Source organism: Microcaecilia unicolor, chromosome 2 (genome assembly GCF_901765095.1).
Source record: "Microcaecilia unicolor chromosome 2, aMicUni1.1, whole genome shotgun sequence".
NCBI lineage: Eukaryota > Metazoa > Chordata > Amphibia > Gymnophiona > Siphonopidae > Microcaecilia > Microcaecilia unicolor.
In genome coordinates, this window is record NC_044032.1 from 551,876,727 (window position 1) to 551,898,407 (window position 21,681).

Consider the following 21,681-nt stretch of genomic DNA (forward strand, 5'->3'; position numbering starts at 1 on the left):
TCAAAAGCCTTGCTGAAATCTAAGTAGATGACGTCTATAGCACGTCCTCGATTTAATTCTCCTGTCACCCAGTCAAAGAATTCAATGAGATTCGTTTGGCATGATTTCCCTTTGGTGAAACCATGTTGTCTCGGATCTTGCAACTTATTGGCTTCCAGGAAATTCACTATCCTTTCCTTCAGCATAGCTTCCATTACTTTTCCAATAACCGAAGTAAGGCTTACCGGCCTGTAGTTTCCAGCTTCTTCCCTATCACCACTTTTGTGAAGAGGGACCACCTCCGCCGTTCTCCAATCCCTCGGAACCTCTCCCGTCTCCAAGTATTTATTAAACAAATCTTTAAGAGGACCTGCCAGAATCTCTCTGAGCTCCCTCAGTATTCTGGGGTGGATCCCATCCGGCCCCATGGCTTTGTCCACCTTTAGCTTTCCAAGTTGTTCATATACACTCTCTTCCGTGAACGGTGCTCTATCCACTTCATTCTCAGGTGTACTTTTGCCAGTCCCTCTTGGTCCTTCCCCAGGATTTTCTTCAGTGAAAACAGAACAAAAGTATCTATTTAGCAAATTGGCTTTTTCTTCATCATTTTCTACATAGCATTTTGCTGTATCTTTTAGTCTCACAATCCCCTTTTTAGTCTTTCTCCTTTCACTAATATACCTGAAGAAGTTTTTGTCTCCCCTCCGTACATTTCTAGCCATTTGTTCTTCTGCTTGCGCCTTCGCCAGACATACCTCTCTCTTGGCTTCTTTCAGTTTCATCCGGTATTCCTCCCCGTGTTCCTCTACTTGACATTTTTTGTATTTCTGGAATGCTAACTCTTTAGCCTTTATTTTCTCAGCCAATTGCTTTGAAAACCATATCGGTTTCCTTTTTTTCTTGCTTTTATTTACTCTCCTTACATAAAGGTCTGTGGCCCTGTTTATTACTTCTTTCAGCTTAGACCACTGTCCTTCCACATGTTGTGCGTTCTCGCAGCCCATCAGCTCCTTCCTCAGGTATTCCCCCATTTTGTTACAGTCAGTTCGCTTGAAGTCCAGGACTTTGAGTTTAGAGTGGCCGCTAACCACATGAGCCGTTATATCAAAACAAACCGTTTGATGGTCACTGCTTCCCAGGTGCGCAGCCACTTGGACATTTGACACACTATCTCCATTCGTGAGCACCAGATCCAGCTTCACTCCCTCCCTTGTGGGTTCCGTCACCATTTGTCTGAGCAGAGCACTTTGGAAAGCATCCACAATCTCTCTACTTCTTTCCGATTTCGCAGAAGGCACCTTCCAATCTACATCTGGCAGATTAAAATCTCCCAACAACAGCACCTCTCTTTTCTTCCACAACTTTTGAATATCAGCGATCAGATCTTTATCCAGTTCCTCCAATTGTGTCGGGGGTCTGTAGACAACACCCACGTGGACCAAGGTTCTATCCTCTCTTGTTAAGGTGATCCATATCGCTTCTTCCTTTCCCCACTTCCCTGTCATTTCAGTTGCTGCGATATCATTTCTCACATACAGAGCTACTCCTCCACCTTTACGTCCCTCTCTATCCTTCCTAAAAAGATTATAGCCTGGTATGTTTACATCCCATTCATGGGAACCATTGAGCCATGTCTCTGTGACTGCAACTACAGTGGTGGAAATAAGTATTTGATCCCTTGCTGATTTTGTAAGTTTGCCCACTGACAAAGACATGAGCAGCCCATAATTGAAGGGTAGGTTATTGGTAACAGTGAGAGATAGCACATCACAAATTAAATCCGGAAAATCACATTGTGGAAAGTATATGAATTTATTTGCATTCTGCAGAGGGAAATAAGTATTTGATCCCCCACCAACCAGTAAGAGATCTGGCCCCTACAGACCAGGTAGATGCTCCAAATCAACTCGTTACCTGCATGACAGACAGCTGTCGGCAATGGTCACCTGTATGAAAGACACCTGTCCACAGACTCAGTGAATCAGTCAGACTCTAACCTCTACAAAATGGCCAAGAGCAAGGAGCTGTCTAAGGATGTCAGGGACAAGATCATACACCTGCACAAGGCTGGAATGGGCTACAAAACCATCAGTACGACGCTGGGCGAGAAGGAGACAACTGTTGGTGCCATAGTAAGAAAATGGAAGAAGTACAAAATGACTGTCAATCGACAAAGATCTGGGGCTCCACGCAAAATCTCACCTCGTGGGGTATCCTTGATCATGAGGAAGGTTAGAAATCAGCCTACAACTACAAGGGGGGAACTTGTCAATGATCTCAAGGCAGCTGGGACCACTGTCACCACGAAAACCATTGGTAACACATTACGACATAACGGATTGCAATCCTGCAGTGCCCGCAAGGTCCCCCTGCTCCGGAAGGCACATGTGACGGCCCGTCTGAAGTTTGCCAGTGAACACCTGGATGATGCCGAGAGTGATTGGGAGAAGGTGCTGTGGTCAGATGAGACAAAAATTGAGCTCTTTGGCATGAACTCAACTCGCCGTGTTTGGAGGAAGAGAAATGCTGCCTATGACCCAAAGAACACCGTCCCCACTGTCAAGCATGGAGGTGGAAATGTTATGTTTTGGGGGTGTTTCTCTGCTAAGGGCACAGGACTACTTCACCGCATCAATGGGAGAATGGATGGGGCCATGTACCGTACAATTCTGAGTGACAACCTCCTTCCCTCCGCCAGGGCCTTAAAAATGGGTCGTGGCTGGGTCTTCCAGCACGACAATGACCCAAAACATACAGCCAAGGCAACAAAGGAGTGGCTCAGGAAGAAGCACATTAGGGTCATGGAGTGGCCTAGCCAGTCACCACACCTTAATCCCATTGAAAACTTATGGAGGGAGCTGAAGCTGCGAGTTGCCAAGCGACAGCCCAGAACTCTTAATGATTTAGAGATGATCTGCAAAGAGGAGTGGACCAAAATTCCTCCTGACATGTGTGCAAACCTCATCATCAACTACAGAAGACGTCTGACCGCTGTGCTTGCCAACAAGGGTTTTGCCACCAAGTATTAGGTCTTGTTTGCCAGAGGGATTAAATACTTATTTCCCTCTGCAGAATGCAAATAAATTCATATACTTTCCACAATGTGATTTTCCGGATTTAATTTGTGATGTGCTATCTCTCACTGTTACCAATAACCTACCCTTCAATTATGGGCTGCTCATGTCTTTGTCAGTGGGCAAACTTACAAAATCAGCAAGGGATCAAATACTTATTTCCACCACTGTATGTCCAAGTCAGTCTCCAACATCAGGGCTTGAAGGTCATGAATGTGACCATAATGTGAGCAAGTGCAAAGTAATGCATGTGGGAAAGAGGAACCTAAATTATAGCTACGTCATGCAAGGTTCCACGTTAGGAGTCACGGACCAAGAAAGGGATCTAGGTGTTGATGATACGTTTAAACCTTCTGCTCAGTGTGCTGCTGTGGCTAAGAAAGCAAACATAATGTTAGGTGTTATTAGGAAAGGAGTGGAAAACAAAAATGAGGATATTATAATGCCTTTGTATCGCTCCATGGTGCGACCGCACCTCGAATATTGTGTTCAATTCTGGTCGCCACATCTCAAAAAAGATATACTGGAATTAGAAAAGGTGAAGGGCGACAAAAATGATAAAGGAGATGGGACGACTTCCCTATGAGGAAAGGCTAAAGCGGCTAGGGCTCTTCAGCTTAGAGAAAAGGCGGCTGAGGGGAGATATGATAAGAGGTCTACAAAATAATGAGTGGAGTTGAACGGGTAGATGTGAAGCGTTTGTTCACGCTTTCCAAAAATACTAGGACCAGAGGGCATGCGATGAAGCTACAATGTAGTAAATTTAAAAGAATCGAAGAAAATTTTTCTTCACTCAACGTGTAATTAAACTCTGGAATTCGTTGCCAGAGAATGTGGTAAAGGCGGTTAGCTTAGCGGAGTTTTAAAAAGGTTTAGACGGCTTCCTAAAGGAAAAGTCCAGTCCATAGACCGTTATTAAATGGACTTGGGGAAAATCCACTACTTCTGGGATAAGCAGTATAAAATGTTTTGTACATTTTGGGGATCTTGCCGGGTATTTGTGACCTGGATTGGCCACTGTTGAAAACAGGATGCTGGGCTCGATGGACCTTTGGTCTTTCCCAGTATGGCAATACTTATGTACTTATGATTCCTTTTCTAAGAAGGGATTCATAATCTAGAACTTCAGTGAGTTCTGAACAAGGTTCCTCCTCTGTTTTCAATTTGAAAGATATGGCTCGGGCCAACTCACAGACAAAGTCAGGGAAGGATATACTTTCTAGAGGAAACTAATGTCTCTCGGGTGGTAGAGAAGGATCAGATGGAATGTCATAGGAATCCTCAGCTGATAGGTCATGTGGGTCCTGGTCTGTGTCCCAGGAGGGGTCCAAGTCTGACTCTTCAAAGTACGTGGAAGAGTGTGTCGACTAGAGCATCAACTCTGCATCGAAATGCATTCAGGCAGATATTCTCAGAGGCTGGCTTCTGCTGATGTCGACAAACCATTGTGCAGGTCCTCTCCCATGACTGTCTCTCTGATATATCTATGGGCTGGGCTAAGGCTAGTCAAGCACCCTGTAAGCCTGAATAGACCACGTAAGCAATAGCCCTGAGAGCTCCTCTTTGAGCATCTCCCAGATTTCCTCTTGTACAGTAGGCTTTGCAACCAGCTGAGAAAGCATTGTGTACGCAGCCCAAGTTATTGCCTGTGCAAGCATATGAGATATTGAAGAACTTGAAAGCCTCTTGTTGAGTAATAAGTTGGAGGGAAGGACAGTGGTCACTGTGTCATGGACACTTCCTGTGCATCGAAAAGATCAATGCAGGGGAGGTGTTGGCAGAGTACCTGGAGGGAGAACAATGGTGATGCTTTTAAAGTTTTTTACGCTGCAGGTCCTTCAATGCACGCAGCAGCGATGAAGAAGACGTAGAGTCCTTCTATGGTTGCAGTACTGAGTCCAATGTCAGAGATTGTCAATGCTACATCAGGTGTATCTGATGTCGATTTGACGCAGGTTATGCATTGAGTGCCGAATTCTCCTACTATGTTCAATGTCAATGCCGATGCAGAACCAAAAAGTTTTTCATGCTAGAATCTACAGGTTTTAAGTGTCCTTGCTTGCATTTGCAGGCAGAGGCCACACTGTATGTTCTGGTGCTCTGGACCCAAGCACTGAACACACCAGTTATGGTCCTATTGCACTGAGTACACTTCTTAATGCACTCGGCACCCTTGTTGACATTGAGGGAAAAACGGCTGATGCAAGGTCAAAAGGCTCAATGGCCCAGGGAGCTTGAGTACTTCTGTACCAGAAAATGGTCGATGCTTCCCAGTCAAAAAAATGGGCTCAGAGACACGAGCTGCCGAAAAAGATAAAATGAAAAATAATGAAATATAATAAAGAAAAAGAAAAATGAGAAAAAAAAAAAAAATCGCAAAAAAGGGAAGGAACCAAAATGAAAAGTTTGAAGCGCTGAGGAACGATTAGAAGTCCAACTTCTCTGATCCACGTCCCACACATGAGTGTCAGGCGGGAAGGAACCCATGCATGCAAAGTTTTAAAGTGAAGGTGCACTATGGCAGTGTCTGCACCAGGCTCCGTGGATGACATCACCCATTTGTGAAAATATCATGCCTGCTTGTCCACAGAGAAATGATGATTCCTTGGTAAACAAATGAAATGGCAAAAACTTGGAAAAGATTTTGCTATTTCAAACCTCGATATACAAACAATGGATAATCTCTCAAAATTAACACGCTTTGAGCATGCGTAGGAACCTAAGAACCTTAGTAAAAAGGCCCCTCAATGTTCTTGCATCAGTTTTCGAATATATTCAAACGGAGTTTGCCATCTGATGAAAAATTGTTAGAACGACAGATGATTCCAACTTTGTGAAAAGCCTTCTCTGGAACTGGACAGCATTACGATGATAACAAAGATGAAGATGCCAATGATGAGTTATATAGCACTACTTTTAATGCAGATGATAATGACAATGATGATGCTAAATTATTCTTTGCTATATGGAAGTCAAGAGTTTCAAACAGAAATTCCCTTGATCAACACTGCAGATCCTATCAGAAAACTTCAACAATTTTTCAGCCTGGTCTGATTTGAAGGAACTTTTTAGTCAGACTGAACACTCCAATTCCTGCTAGTGCAGTTGATGAAAACCTTTTCAGCTATGAAGGATTAATGACTCACAAATGCAATCATATCAGTGACAGTTATTTTCAATTTTTAGTTTTACTAAAAGCAAAGTGGATTCAATTATAGAGTAGAAATATTATTGGGATAAAAACATTAACAATAGCATTCATTGTAGCTGCGGTACTTTTACTTTTTATTCAAAAAATATTATATTAAGCAATAACTGTTTTACTCTCACTTAAGTACTTTGACCTAATACTTTGAACACTGGCCTTCTGTTAATTCTGTAGGCTATGACAGAAGAAGGGCAACCTTCAAAAGCTAATCAAGAAATGTATTAAGTTATGTCCAATAAAAAAGGTATCATCTTATTTTCTTTTCCATGTTTTATTTTGTTTGATTTCTATTGACTACCTCTGGCAGAAAGTTCATGTTTAGAACTACGGGGAAAAGGGTTTTACAATATGGAAACTTGTTAATAAAGTTAGATTTTTTTTTAAGCTCAACAGAGCTTGATTAGATTGTAAGCTCTGTTGAGCAGGGATTGTACATATTCAGTGTACAGCGCTGAGTACATCTAGTAGCACTGAATGATTAGTAGTAGTAAGTTCAAACTGCCTTAATCAATAAACCTATAATTTCTCTTTTATCCCCAATCTTTAAATCAACAAGCACAAAGCAAAATAATGTTCACTTTGAAAGTTAACACAGTAATCAGATTGCCCTAGTGACCTTTGCAGCTATTCTACCTTCCTCATAGTACCTTAATTAACATCTGATTCAGGTCAGTAGCAATGCTGCCTCTCCTCCAGGCAAAGAACAGAAAATAACTCTATCTTAAAGACAAAAAATGTGAGCCCTGGTCTGCTACTATCTGTTTTAATGCCTTAGAGAACTGGAAATGAAGACCAAGGCTCTAACTTTTACATTTCAAACAATTCTGTGAAATGCTAGATCAAGTGAGCTCCTATGTGTATATGTAGACAGAGCTAACACATTTTCAGTTTTAAGATTAGTTCTGAGCTAATTATTTTGATGAACGTACATAAACAAAGAAAAAAGCTGTCACTATTCTCTTATAGAAAAACAAAAAAAAAACAGGTTTTACTGTGCAGTATTTTGTTAAACCAGTATACAAATGTATTAAATGAGTAGAAATTATATATTACATACGTGATCATGTCCTCAGGCTCCTTGTTAGACATCTGTACACTAGTCATACACATAGGTCTCCCGACTTCTTTATCTAGATGCCGAAGGATGCTGTCTAATGCTTTCCGCACTTGAGGATAGTAGATTGACATTCCTTCAGAAACAAAGAAAATGGAGTTAGTACTGTTGCACCATGTGGGCAATCCACTTAACCTTCCACTGCCTCAGGTGCTAACTTAGAATGTAAGACCACTGCAGAAAGTAAATTCTCTATGGTACTAAAATGTAATGTTGAATCTTTATGGAGAGAAATTACATGTATGACAGGGAAAATTATAGCATTGAGGAATATTAATGTCTACCTGGGCAGAATAAAGAGAGACAGTGAAATGCTAACAGAAGTTAAAAAGGCTAATACCACCATAATAATGGGATAGTTTAATTACAAAAACCAAATACTGTTAAAATATGCTATTGGAAACGAGTAGGAAATACCTCATCCCACAAAATGTGCATATAAAAAAAAGAAAGAAAAAACTGTAATTGGAGAAAAAGACCTCAGTCAAAAGAAGACCTCTCCACCAGGTCACAAAGATTCATGGAGGCTACTATCTACCATCGGTCAAAAAATCTCCATTGCTTAAACAAAATTAACAACTTCAAAAATTCTTATTCACTGAAATTACAAGTGTGCAAAACTATACGTATCACAAAATTGTCTTATAATGTGAACTTATCTGTCTAGACTTTCGTAATCCATTGTAGTCAGCTGCCTCACCTCCCCCCCTTTTCGCTAGTTCAAGCTTCATCAGGGGAACTGGAATGATTCAGTGTGTACATTTTGTGGGTTGTGGTATTTATTAATTGTTTCTAACACCATTTTTAAACAGCTAGTGTTGGGTGTATACTGTTCTCTCTCTTTTCGGATTTGGTTTGTACACACATTAATTACCCCAATATTGAATGGGCAGATGTCCCAGTGGAGACTCCAAAGAAGCTGAAGGAGAGCGGATATTTATTTTTTTTATTTTTGCTACATTTGTACCCCGCGCTTTCCCACTCATGGCAGGCTCAATGCGGCTTACATGGGGCAATGGAGGGTTAAGTGACTTGCCCAGAGTCACAAGGAGCTGCCTGTGCCTGAAGTGGGAATTGAACTCAGTTCCTCAGTTCCCCAGGAGCAAACTCCACCACCCTAACCACTAGGCCACTCCTCCACTATTCTCAAGTGGAGCCATGACACTGCTGACAATCCAGTAACATCACATTCCTAACAGTTTATTTCTCTCTAACCCCCCCCCCCCCCACACACACACACACACACACTTGTGCCACCACTCTGTCTCAAACTTCTCACTTTCCCACTCTCTCTCTTCATCAACCCACCTACCCAACATGTCCATCTCCTATCTCTTACCCTCCCCTCCCCATGAGTCTTCCCGAGACAATTACAGAGCTCCTGCCAAGACTGCCAACTGTAAGCATAATTTTTAGCACAGTAGGTCAGAAGGCAGCAGCATGTGTCTGTCCCCTGGCTACACCACACCAGAAGCATATTCCTCCCTGTACCCCACCCCCCCTTTCAGAAAAGTTGCAGCTCAGACAGGAAGGCAGGGCTCAGTTGCAACTATGTAGAACTCTGAATCAGAAGACTCTGGGGATGTAAGAAACCATGACCGTAGTACCTAACCCAAAAACTATTTCTTTATGCAAACAAGCAGTAAAGTGGAGACTGTCAATGGAGGCATGGGACCAGCAGCTTATCTAGAACTGTACTACAACACTACCTGACACAGTTTGGCATGGCCTCAGTTCAAAATTCTGGCCAGTACTGAAAACTGTAGGACTCTGCATAGGGGACTCCACAGCAATTTTACTGCTGGAAGGCACTCAGCAGAAGTAAAACTCTAGTATCACGGTAGGCACACATCTGCCACACCATGTTACTTGCCTGGGCAGTATGTCAGTACGCTGCTCCTGGAAGCAGGAAGGAGGGAAGGAACAGGTTTTAAGTGGCAGAAGCTGCCATGGCACAAACAAAATCTAAAACCAGCTCTCAACCCTACAGCTACACGCTTTGGGGTTTCCTTCTACTGCAGACAAAAAAAACCCCCCCAAGACTATGATACAGGCCATACTATGGGTTCACAGGGGCCACCACTAGCTCACTGGCCTTGTGCTGAAGATCACTGTTTTAGATGCAAATCAGTTGGGTCCATGAGCAGGAAATATATATTTAGTTCTTACTTAGCCTCTTGAATCAGGTTCTGCATGAAACAGTGGGAGGGGAAGACTGGCCTGCTTGGTAACAGTGACCATAACACAATAAAATTTGCCATAATCACTGGAGGGCCACTAAAGAAGACTACTGCTGTACCATTTAATTTTAGAAAGGGAGACTATGAGAAAATCAGAAAAAAATTAAAAGGGGCAACTGCAAAAGTTAAAAGTTTATACGAATGTGGACGCAATTTAAAACTACTATCTTCAAAGCAATGACAAGATGCATTCTATGCATTAGAAAATTTTTTAAAAAACCAAGTAAATATAAGCATTGTTAAAAGCTGAAGTGACAAATGCTATTCAACTAAAAGAACACATTTTTTTAAAACGCACCAGAAAAAAATCCAAGTGTTAAAAACAGCAAAAGCATTAGGCAAGGTAGGTGTAAATTACTAAGGCAGCAAAGAAAAAGAATTTGAAGAGAGGCTTGCCACAGAGGCAAAAAATAACAAAAACTTTTTCAAGTACATTAGAAACAGGAAATCTGTGAGGAAGCTGGTTAGATTATTAAATGACAAAGGGGTAAAGGGGGCATTCAGGAGAGATAAGCCCACACAGAGGAAAAATTATTACAATTTTTTTTTGTGTCAGACAGTGCTGAGGAGAATATGAAGAAGGTTCCAATACATGAAACAATCTAATGAATTGAAGGAACTGAAGCAGATCATAGTGAATGTGGAAGAGCAAACTGGCAAGCTATAGAGTGCCTAATCACCTAGACCAGACGGTATACACCCCAGGGTTCTGAAGGAAAAGCAAAGTTACTTACCAGTAAGCAGGAATTCTCCAAGGACAGCAGGACAGTTATTCTAACAAGTGGGTGTCATCCTCCACACTGCCTGGTGCGGAAACACTGCCCAGTGTACTGTATCTTTAAGAGACTGAGGGAGTGCTCCCACTGCATATGCGTAGGTGCCTTTCCCCCCAAGCATGCATGGGACCAATTAGTATAATAACATAGCTACATGAGATAACTCCAAGGGGAGGTGGGAGGGTATGTGAAAATAAATGGCCTGCTGTCCTTGTAGAATACCTGCTAGCGGCAAGTAACTTCGCTCTCTCCAAGGACAAGCAGGCCAGCTAATTCTCACATGTGGGAATCCTTAGCTACCAGGCTCATAGAAATCAACATTTTATTTGCTGCATTTGTATCCCACATTTTTCCACACATTTGCAGGCTCAATGTGGCTTGCATTATGCCGCAATGGCGATAACCATTAACGGAATGATAAGTATAGAGAAGAGTTACAATTAAGGTATATAAGAATATCAAGCAACTTAGATGTTAAAGATAAAATATCAAGTGAATTAGAATAAATAATTCCTAACAGGTATATAAGAACAAGGACAATGTAAAACGTTCAATAATGTCAATGTAATTAAAGTAACCAGAATAAAGGAATCAATGTTGGTTTGTTCTGGTGCATTTTTGATGTCAAGTCTTTTATGAAGGATTCTTGTTATAAGTCTCTTTGAATAGGTTTGTCTTTAGTAACTTCCGGAAGGTTAGTAGATCGTGCGGTGTCTTTACGGCATTCGGTAGTGTGTTCCACAGCTGCGTGCAGAGGTAGGAAAAACTAGACGCATATATTGATCTGTATTTAAGTCCTCTGCAATTGGGGTAATGAAGGTTTAAGAAAGTTCGAGATGAACTTTTTGTATTTCTTGCTGGTAGATCTAGGAGGTCTGACATATATGATGGGGCCTCTCCATGTATGACTATGAACCAGGGTACAGATCTTGAATGTAATTCGATCTTTTAGTGGGAGCCAGTGTAATTTTTCTCTGAGGGGTTTGGCGCTTTCATATTTCATTTTTCCAAATACGAGTCTAGCTGCTGTGTTTTGGGCTGTCTGGAGTCTCTTAATAGTTTGTGCTTTGCATCCGGCATAGATGGAATTACAATAGTCCAGATGGCTTAATACCAGTGATTGCACCAAAATGCGAAATACCTCTCTTGGGAAGAAAGGTTTCATTCTTTTAAGTTTCCACATTGCATGGAACATCTTCTTTGTTACATTTTTCACGTAGTTATCTCGGGTAAGGTTTCGGTCAATTGTAACTCCCAGGAGTTTCAGTGTGTCCGCAACAGGAAGATTGTGGTTTAGTGTTTTTATATTGGTATAATTGGTTTTATTATACTGTGATGAGAGGATAAGGCATTGTGTCTTTTCTGCATTGAGTTTTAGCTGGAATACATCCGCCCAGGAGTTAATTATTTGGAAGCGTTGGTTGATTTTATCTGTGATTTCTGATAAGTCGTTTTTAAACGGAATATATATCGTAACATCATCAGCATAGATATATGGGTTTAGGGATTGGTTGGAAAGTGACTTGGCTAATGGTAGCATCATTAAGTTAAATAGAATCGGTGAAAGCAGCAATCCCTGAGGCAGTCCACATTCAGGTCTCCATGGTGATGATATAATCGACTTTGATATCATTTGGTATGTTCTTGCTGTTAGGAAGCTTCGAAGCCAATTCAGTACATTTCCTCCAATTCCGAAGTATTCTAGAATGTTCAGTAAAATATCATGGCTAACCATGTCAAACGCGCTGGATGTGTCGAATTGTAAGAGGAGAACATTATTGCCAGCTGCAATTATTTGTTTGAATTTGGTTAGGAGTGTTATAAGTACTGTTTCGGTACTATGATTAGCTCGGAATCCAGATTGGGATGAATGTAGGACTGAGAAATTGTTCAAATAGTCGGTAAGTTGTTTAGTAACTAGACTTTCCATTAACTTAACTACAAGGGGGATGGCTACAACTGGACGATAACTGGTTATATATCATTTAATTTTTTCTTTAGGTCTTTGGGAATTGGTGTAAGTAGTATATTGCCTTTATCCAGAGGAAATAATCCATGTTGAAGCATGTAATTTAAGTAGGAGGTGAGATCTGTTATGAAACGTTGAGGAGCTGATTTTATTAAGTAACTGGGGCATGTGTCTAATTTGCAATGGGACTTGGTGAATTTGTTGATCACTTGAGTGACCGTTTCCTCTTTCAGTAAGTCAAAATTTATCCATATTCGGTCTGCTGGATATTCATCAGTAGTTGGGTCCAAACTGTTAATGAATTCTTCATATTCAGTAGAGTTAATAGGTAATGTATATTGTAATTTAATAATTTTCTCATTGAAGTAAATGGCTAGATCATTTGCTGATGTGGCATCAGTATTAGTTGAGGTAACCGGTGAGGTGTCAAGAAGATTATGTAGAAGTTGGAATATCTTATGTATGTCCTTGTAATCAGGTCCGATTTTGGATTTGTAATATGACCTTTTAGTTTGTCTGATTGTATATTCATATTTTCTTAGCATTTTTTTCCATGCATTAAATGTTTGCTCATCTTTCATTTTAATCCATGCTCATTCAAGTCTCCTTACTTGAGTTTTTAGTTTTTTCAGTTCGTCATTAAACCAAGGTAGTGAGTTATGTCTTCGCGAGGTTCTTGTTTGTAATGGTGCTATTGTATCAAGTATATTCTTGCATCTATTGTCCCAATTTAAGAGGTATTGATTAGAATCTAATTGAACTGTCCATTCGTCCATATAGAACTGTTGCCAGAATAGTGCCGGATCAATTTGACCTCTTGTAGTGTAAATTTTAAGTTCTTGTCTCTGGACAAGGTTTTTTATCCACCATTGCATGGATATGTTTAGTATGAAGTGGTGTGACCATGGTATCTCTGACCATTTTATATCTGTTATTATAAAGGTTTGATCTGTGGAGAATTTGTGTGTGATGAGGTCAAGCATGTGACCTTTAACATGAGTTGCCTGAGTATTAGTCCAATTAAATTCCCATAATTGGAGAAAGTCCTTGCATTCTCGTGTATTTTTTGCATTGTGGTCTTCTAGGTGCAAATATATGTCCCCTAGTATAAGAAGATTAGAATTAGATACACAAGCATTCGAAATGAAGTCCATGAGTTGTGGTTGGCATTCTTGCCAGTTTCCCGGTGGTCTATAAAACAAAATGATGTTTAGATGGTCAAGCAACTTAGAGTGGTTGATCCTAAGTGAAGCAATTTCAAGTTGCGGTGTTATGGATTCAGCTGTAGTTGTTACTGTAAAATAAGATTTGTAAATTAGTGCAATGCCTCCTCCTCTCTTTCCATTTCTTGACCAGTGAATAATATTGTAGCCTTTGTTAGCAGCAAACCTCTCAAGAAGAGAAATAGAGGCTGTTCAGAGATGGGCTTAATATCTACACAGTGATGGTAAGCACTAATTGGACTGAGGTGAACTCTTACAGAGTTGGTCTTAAGAGCAGACTCAGAGAGGTGCAGAAAGTATTCAAGCAGGATCCGTGTAAAACAAAAAATAGGATCAAGGGCTGTGCCCTCACATCCAGTGCTTTTTTTGTGCCGGTACGCAATGGTACGACGTACCGGCACCTTTTTATGGATACAGGGGAGGGAAGAGAGGAGAAATCCTGGACATGGATGGAGGGGAGAAGAGAAGAGAAATGCTGGACATGGATGGAGGGGAGGAAAGAAAAAAGAAGATGCACATGGATGGAGATGAGGGAAAGAGAAGAAAGGAGAAAAACTGCACATGGATGGAGAAAATAGGCAAAAGCTGGATCCACGTTATACCTCCTCCAGTCAATTCCATGGAGGAGGACCCAGCTTTTACTTATGGATGTATGGCAAGAAATGAAGGAGAAAGGAAGAAAGTAAAGAAATAAATGGAAAGGAAGCTCTGGACACGGAGTTAAGGGAACAGATAGAGAGCAGCAGAATCAGAGACTGGGATGGATAGAAAAACAAGGTCACCAAATAACAAAAGGTAGAAAAAAATCATTTTATTTTCATTTTAGTGTTTGAAATATGTCCAATTTGAGAATTTACATCTGCAGTCTTATTTTGCACTGGCTATACTGGAGCTGTAACAGCTTACAGAAATTATTTCTGATGAAAAAAATCATATTATTTTTTTTCCTACACTAGTATAATATTTTCAATGATGTCTGTTTATATGCGCCATAGCTGGTATAAAAAGTGTGGCTAATGTGGGCGTGGCTATCATAGGGGTGGAGCCATATGTGGTTACCCCGCCAATAATGAGTACCAGCACCTTTTTTTCTACAAAAAAAGCACTGCTCGCACCAGACAGCAAACCTCCATCATTTGAAAGAACAATCTTTCCTGGAAGCCAATAAAACTTAGAGACCCTCTCTGGGAAATGCAAGGAAGCAAATTCTAAGCTCTCAACATCCAGGCTATAAAGGCTAGAGACTGAAGGTTGAGATAAGTACAATAAGTACATAAGTACTGCCACACTGGGACAGACCAAAGGTCCATCAAGCCCAGCATCCTGTTTCCAACAGTGGCCAATCCAGATCACAAATACCTGGCTAGATCCCAAAAAGCTCAACACATTTTATGCTGCTTATCCCAGAAATAAGCAGTTGATTTTACCCAAGTCAATTTAATAATGGTCTATGGACTTTTTCTTTAGGAAACCATACATACCCTTTTTTAACCCCGCTAAGCTAACCGCCTTTACCACATTCTCTGGCAACAAATTCCAGAGTTTAATTACACGTTGAGTGAAGAAACATTTTCTCCAATTTGTATTAAATTTACTACTTTGTAGCTTCATCTCATGCCCCCTATTCCTAGTATTTTTGGAAAGAGTAAACAAACAATTCACATCTACCTGTTCCTCTCCACTCATTATTTTATAGACCTCTATCATATCTCCCCTCAGCCATCTTTTCTCCAAACTGAGGAGCCCTAGATGCTTCAGCCTTTCCTCATAGGGAAGTCATCCCATCCCCTTTATCATTTTTGTCACCCTTCACTGTACCTTTTCTAATTCCACTATATCTTTTTTGAGATGCAGTGACCAGAATTGAACACAATATTCGAGGTGCGGTCGCACCATGGACAGATACAAAGGCATTAAAACATCCTCACTTTTGTTTTCCATTCCTTTCCTAATAATACCTACATTCTATTTGTTTTCTTAGCCACCGCAGCACACTGAGCAGAGCATTTCAACGTATCATCAACAACGATGCCGAGATCCCTTTCTTGGTCGATGACTCCTAACGTGGAACCTTGCATGACATAGCTATAGTTCAGGTTCCTCTTTCCCACATGCTTCACTTTGCACTTGCTCACATTCATCTGCCATTTAGGCACCCAGTCTCCCAAGGTCCTCTTGTAATTTTTCACAATCCTATTGTGATTTAACAACTTTTAATAACTTTGTGTCATCAGCAAATTTAATTACCTCACTAGTTACTCCCAACTTTAGATCATTTACAAATATGTTAAAAAGCAGTGGTCCCAGCACAGACCCCTGAGGAACCCCACTATCTACCCTTCTCCATTAAGAATACTGACCATTTAACCTTTCTCCCTGTTTTCTATCCTTTAATCAGTTTTTAATGCACAATAGGACACTACCTTCAATCCCATGACTCTCCAATTTCTTCTGAAGTCTTTCATGAGGTACTTTGTCAAATGTCTTTTGAAAATTCAGATACACAATATCAACCGGCTCGCCTTTATCCACGTTTGCTCATCCCTTTAAAGAAATGTAATAGATTGGTGAGATCCCTCATTCTGCATTATGAGGATCTGAAACACTCCAATCTCTAAGTTTCATCAGAGGATAACTCCAGAAGAAGAGGGACCAGATCTGTTTGGGCTAATATTGGGTGATTAGGATCATGGTTCCCCAGTCTTAGGGTTACCATATGGCTCCAGAAAAAGGAGGACGGATTGAGCCAGTCGGGCTTTACTTCCATTGAAAGCAATGGAAGTAAAACCCGGCTGGCTCAATTACTTCCATTGAAAGCAATGGAAGTAAAACCCGGCTGGCTCAATCCGTCCTCCTTTTTCTGGAGCCATGAGGTAACCCTACCCAGTCTTGCCAAATGAGAGAAATGGTAGGATATGCATACAGAAGACCATTTCCCCAATGGAGGAGGAAGGCATCTGACACTAGTATGTTGTGTGATCTGCACCTGGAGCAAAACTGAGGAACTTTGTGGATGTAAGGAGTGTCAAAGAAATCCAACGAAGGGGTGCCCCACTATCACAAAATCTTGTAGGCAACTTGTTGAGTGACTACTCCTGTGGTTGAATAACACTGCTCAGTCTGTCGGACAAGCAGTTACACTTTTCCACCAGATATGTGGCACTGAGAATTATCCTGTTATGGATAGCCCTTTGAAACATCCGGAGAACCTCCTGACAGAGGGTATGATCCCCTACCCCCCTGCTTGTTGGTGAAATACATCACAACCTGATTGTTTGGATCAGCACAATTTGGTTTGACAGCCAATCTCTGAAAGCCTCTACAGCATCCCAGATTGCCCGAACCTCCAGAAGGTTGATGTGAAGATCTCTCTCCTGAGCTTATCAAGCAGCCTGAGTGTGAAGCCCATTTAAATGAGCCCCCCCCCCCCCCCCCGGGAGGGATGCCTTCCTCATCGGCACCTTCTGGGGCTGAGCAATTTGGAATGGAAGTCCCATGGTCATACTGGATCGAATTCTCCACAAAAAGGAGTGACTGAACTAACTCTAGAGTCACGTGTATGACATCCGCTGGGTTCTCCGAGGCTTGAAACCACTGGAAAGCTTCGGTCCACTGGGCAGTTTTTCATGTGAAGACATGTCAAGGGAGTGACATGCACAGTGGAGGCCACATGATCTAGTAACCTCAACTCCTGCCAAACCATGACCTGCTGGCTGGCATGAAACTGAGTGGCCAGAATAATTACAGTGTCCGCTCACGCCTCAAATGAAAATTCTTCAGTTGGGAGCAGATGAGACTTAGTGTTGTTTAAAACAAACCTTAGTAGATCTAGCACCTCAATAGTTTTTGCATAGATTCCTGGGCACCTTCCATTGATGTATTTTTCACCAGCCAATCATCCAAGTATGGAAACACATGGACACCTAAGTCTGCGTAGCAATGCTGCGACTACTGCTAGACATTTCGTGAAAACCCTGGAAGCTGACGCAAGGCCAAATAGCAAGATATGGTTCTGAAAGTGATGTGTTCTCACCTAAAACCTGAGATACCTCCTATGGCCTGGAAGTATCAGGATATACATGCAGGCTTCCTTCAAGTCCTGAGAGCATAGACAATCTTGTTCCTGAATCATTGGGGGAAGGGTGCTCAGGGAAACTAGCCTGAACTTTTCTTTGACTAGGAATTTGTTCAGGGCCTTCAGGGCCCACATGAGACACATCCCCCCTGTTTTCTTTCGCAAAAGAAAGTACCTGGAGTAGAATCCCCTCCTTCTTCCCCTTGTGGAACAGGCATGACTGCATGGGCCTTTAGAGGGGCGGAGAGTTACTCTGCGAGTACTTACCTGTGAAGAAATAATATGAAAGATGCTCTCAGAGGGGCAATTTGATGGTCTGGTTCATCAATGTAGGCATAAAAAATATGGACTATTTGAAGAACCCATCAGTTGGAGGTTACAAGAGGCCACCTTTCTTGGAAAAAACTCAGCCTCCCTCCTACCAGTAGCTCATCTGGTACATTTACTTGGATCACGGTTATGCTCTGCTGAAGCCAGTCAAAAACTCACCCCTTGTTTTGACTTAGGGGGCCAGCTGGGACTTTTACGCACGCTGTTGATGATAACGAGCTTGATGGGGCTGAACTTGCTGAGTGGGGCAAGAAGGAGTGTACCTGTGCTTTTCAGAATAGTAGGGATCTGTCTTCAACTTGCCCAAAAACCTCATAGAAGAAAAGAGTGCAGAAGGCACTCACCGGAAGAGAGTTTCAATGGTATCAGTGTGTATCTTTATGAGGTCTACAACCTCTTCCACTTTTCTCTCCAGAAGGTTATCTCCATAGCAAGTGGCATCCACCAACCCCTGCTGGACCATCAGGTCCAAGTTAGAGAGAGACACAGCCATGACAGTCTGCACATCACTATAAGTTCTGCAGATCTGGATGCAACAAAGGTATCATATGCGTCCTGGCCAGGAATCTGCGACAAGCATTCTGCTGTTTGGCCAACAGGTGAAGTGATTTGGCCTGCACCAGAGGGAGAGTATCAGTCAAATCATATTGTGCACTAGGGTCCACAAGTAATGGTTCATGTAGAGCTGGAATGACTGGATACAAGATATGAGCATTGAGTCCTGATACATCTTATGCCCAAATGAGTCCAAGTTTCCCTGCCTAGGGATACCGAAGCAAAGTATCCAGAACTTCTGGTCTGTTTGAGAATAGATTCCACCACCAGAGAACAATGAAACAACTGTGGCTTATAACATAGTAACACAGTAAATGATGGCAGATAAAGACCTGTACGGTTCATCCAATCTGCCCAACAAGATAAACTAATTTTACATGGTATGTGATACTTTATATGTATACCCAAGTTTGATTTCTCCTTGCCATTCTTAGGGCACAGACTGTAGAAGTCTGCCCAGCACTGTTCTTGTACTAAAAGTTCTGAAGCTAACGTTGAAGCCCCTTAAAATTTACACTCCAGCCCATCCATATCTATTCAGTTACAATCAGGGCATAGACCATAGAAGTCTGCCCAGCATCGGTTTTGCTTCCCAATTACTGGTGTTGCCACCCAATCTCCGCTAAGATTCCGTAGGTCCATTCCTTCTAAACAGGATTCCTTTGTGTTTATCCCACGTATATTTGAATTCCATTACCGTTTTCATCTCCACCACCTCCCACGGGAGGGCATTCCACATATCTACCACCCTTTCCATGAAAAAATACTTCCTGACATTATTCCCGAGTATGCCCCCCTTCAACCTCAATTCATGTCCTCTAGTTCTACTGCCTTCCCGTCTCCGGAAGAGGTTTGTTTGCGGATTAGCACCTTTCAAATATTTGAATGTCTGTATCATGTCACCCTTGTTTCTCTTTTCCTCCAAAGTATACATGTTCAAGTTGGCAAGTCTCTTCTCATACGGTTTGCAATGCAAATCCCTTACCATTTTTGCAGCTTTTCTTTGCACTGCTTCCAGTCTTTTTACATCATTAGCAAGATACGGCCTCCAAAACTGAACACAATACTCCAAATGTGGACCCACCAACGACTTGTAGAGGAGCATCAACACCTCCTTTCTTCTGCTGGTTATACCCCTCTCTATGTAGCCTAGCATCCTTCTGGTCACGGCCGTCGCCTTGTCACATTGTTTCTTCACCTTCATATCCTCTGACACCAATACCCCAAGGTCTCTCTTCTGAGTTGAGCTTACTAATCTCTCCCCTCCTATTCAGTATCTCTCTTTTGCGTTTCTGCACCCCAAGTGCATCACTCTAAACTTCTTGGAATTAAATTTTAACTGCGAGACCCTCAACCATTCTTCTAACTTTTGGAGATCCCTTCTCATTGTTCCTACTCCCTCCAGGGTATCCACTCTATTGGCTATCTTTGTGTCAGCCGCAAAAAGGGAAAAAACCTTTCCTTCCAATGCTTCAGCAATAACTCTCACAAAAATATTGAACTTCACTGCTCACCTTCCTTTCCTCCAAGCGGATTCCATTTACCACCACCCTCTGCCACCTGTCGGTCAACCAGTTTCCTATCCAGTTCACCACTTTTGGTCCTAAATTCAGCCATTTCAGCTTATTCACGAATCTTCTGTGGGGGACCGTATCAAAAGGCTTTGCGGAAAATCAAATCCAGGTGAATCAGAATTATGGTGTCAATCTTTTAGGGGAGGACGGGGCAGACTGAGGGGACTCTCAAATCTTAACATCACATAAGATCTTGTGAAGTGGAAGTCACAGCCTCTTTAGGTGGAGAGTCATAGTCCAGGACCTTGAACATCTCAGCTGTGAGCTAGTCCACCATCTCCAATCTAATTAGGATGGCAGCCACCATCTCTTTCACAAAAGCAAGGAAGGAGAGACTCTCTGGTGGAGATTTTCACCTCTCCTCTGATGGGGAGTGGTCTGATGGAATGCCATAGGATTCCTCCTCCGAGGATCATCACTAGTTGTCCATGGGAGCTCCATATCAGAATCAGCAAAAAAGACCTCATGGTAGGGCTGAGACTGTGCCTGCCTCAAATATGAGGAACCATGTCCTTGTCTGGAATGGCGCCGAGATGCAGGCACAGTGCAAAGAATACAGTTAGAAATTTGGCCCCAAACACCAGACACACCAGAAATAGGTGTCAGCCACAGAGATGGTCTGATTGCCAGAGCAAAGCGCTTAAATGGAAACCTTCGATAACATAGAAGGAAAAACAGCTGTGGCTAAATCAAATGACACTATGGTGATGTAAAAAGGGGCTAATCACCAAAGAAGTAAGGGAAAGCATCCGGCCAATGCTCAGGCCTAAGAGAGCCCTGAGAGCCCCCCCCCCCCCCAAAAAAAAAGAAACAAAATAGGAGGCAAAAAACACATAGTAAAAATTGTTTTAGGTATATTAAACACAAGAAGCCAGCAAAAGAATTGGCTGGACCACTAGATGACCGAGGGGTAAAAGGGGCAATCAGGCAAGACAAAGCCATAGCCATAGCGGAGAGATTAAATTAATTATTTGCTTCAATCTTTACCGAGGAAATTTGGGAGAGAAACTGGTACCAGAAATGGTATTCAAAGCTGACATCAGAGAAACTAAATGAAATCTCTATAAACCTGGAGAATGTAATGGCTCTCGTGGACCAAATAGTATTCATCCCAGAATGCTGATAAAATTGAAAAATGAACCTGCAGAATTATTATTAGTAATATGTAATTTATCTTTAAAATCAAGCATAGTACCGGAAAACTGGAGGGTGGCCAAAGTAATGACGATTTTTAAAAAGGGTTCCAGGAGTGATCCGGGAAATTACAGACTGGAAAGCCTGACATCAGTGCCAGGTAAAATAGTGGGAAACTTTTATAAAGAATAAAATTACGGAACACATAAATAAACATGGTTTAATAGGATACAGTCAGCATGGGTTCAGCTAAAGGAAGTCTCGCCTTACCAATCTACTTCATTTCTTTGAAGGTGTGAATAAACATGTCTATAAAGGTGAGCCAGTTGATATGCGGTATTTAGGTTTTTAGAAAGCTTTCAGTAAAGTTCCTCATCAGAGACTCATGAGAAAATTAAAAAGTCATGGGATAGGAGGCAATGTTCTGTTG

At 41.8% G+C, this 21,681-nt stretch overlaps 1 protein-coding gene across 1 annotated transcript in view; it reads right to left on the reverse strand.

Moving 5' to 3' along the window:
* The window catches only part of FRYL (FRY like transcription coactivator), a 655,466-nt gene that overhangs the window by 405,056 nt on the left and 228,729 nt on the right, over positions 1-21,681 (reverse strand). Inside the window, 1 exon segment of the mRNA XM_030191364.1 lies at positions 7,319-7,451. Within this exon segment, the coding sequence (XP_030047224.1) occupies positions 7,319-7,451 (133 nt within the window).